Source organism: Rhincodon typus, unplaced genomic scaffold (genome assembly GCF_021869965.1).
Source record: "Rhincodon typus isolate 14 unplaced genomic scaffold, sRhiTyp1.1 hic_rhity00000955, whole genome shotgun sequence".
NCBI lineage: Eukaryota > Metazoa > Chordata > Chondrichthyes > Orectolobiformes > Rhincodontidae > Rhincodon > Rhincodon typus.
Genome location: NW_025966593.1, coordinates 1 through 1070, shown reverse-complemented (window position 1 = coordinate 1070; position 1070 = coordinate 1). Strand labels below are relative to the sequence as shown.

At 46.5% G+C, this 1070-nt stretch overlaps 1 protein-coding gene across 2 annotated transcripts in view; it reads left to right on the top strand.

Annotated features, from left to right (window-relative positions):
- LOC125481127 (zinc finger protein 235-like) overlaps positions 1 to 1064 on the top strand; it is a 9829-nt gene extending 8765 nt beyond the window's left edge. Inside the window, exon 4 of one of the 2 annotated variants that reach the window (XM_048592281.1) lies at positions 10 to 1064. In XM_048592281.1, the coding sequence (XP_048448238.1) occupies positions 10 to 244 (235 nt within the window). In that variant the 3' untranslated portion in view covers positions 245 to 1064. The remainder of the gene's footprint in view (positions 1 to 9) is intronic. The other variant, XM_048592279.1, reaches the window with a different exon arrangement.
- Positions 1065 to 1070: the final 6 nt, after the last annotated feature.

Sequence of the window (1070 nt, the reverse complement as noted above, 5' to 3'; positions counted from 1 at the left end):
ACTGTGGAAATGTGGGGATTGTGGGGAGGAATTCATTTCCGCATCTGAGCTGGAAACTCATCGATGCAGTCACACCAGTAACGGGCCATTTACCTGCTCAGTGTGTAGGGAGGGATTCACTCAGTCATCTCGCCTGCTGGAACGCCAGCTCATTCACACTGACGAGACCATTTCAAAGCCCAGACTGTGGAAAATGCTTCAGAACATCCCAGAACCTGATGTCCCGTCAACTAGCTCGCATTAATGAGAGACCTTTTAAATGCCAAGACTGTGGAAAATGTTATAAAACCTCTGGGAACTTGGTGTCCCATCAACACGTTCACACTAAAGAGAGACCCTTTAAATACTGAGACTGGAAAATACTATAAAACATCTGGGGACCTGATGGCCCATCAAAGTGCTCACATGGAGGTGAGATCTTTTAAATGCCCAAACTGAGGGATGTGCTTTAGAAGTCCCAGGGACCTGATGTCGCATCAACTTGCTCACATTAATGACAGATCTTTTAAATGCTCAGCCTGCAGGAAATGCTGCAAAACTCCCTGGACCTGATATCCCACCAACACGTTCACTCTGAGAAGAGACCATTCAGGTGCTCTCACTCTGGGACAGGGTACAGGTGATCATTTGACCTCACAGAGCACCAGCAGGTTCATACTGGGAAGAGACCATTCAGCTGCTCCGAATGTGGGAGGGGATTCACTCGGCCGTCCAACTTGCTGAGACACCAGCAAGTTCACACTGCGTAGAGATCTTTTAAATGCCCAGACTGCGGGAAGTGCTGCAGAAGCTCCTGGGAACTGAATTGTCATCAACATGTTCACACTGAGGAGAAACCTTTATAAATGCTTAGACTATAGGAATCCCTGTGCAAGTTCTTGGACGGTTTTATCATTGTGTTCACATTGAGGAGAGATCTTTCAAATGTCTAGTCAGTGGGAAGTGCTATTGAAGTTCTGTTGAATTGATGTCCCATCAACATTTTCACATGATGAGGCACCTTTTCGGATGCTTTCATTGTGAGACTGGGTTCAGGCGATCATCTCAACTCTCAGTAAACCAGTGAGTTC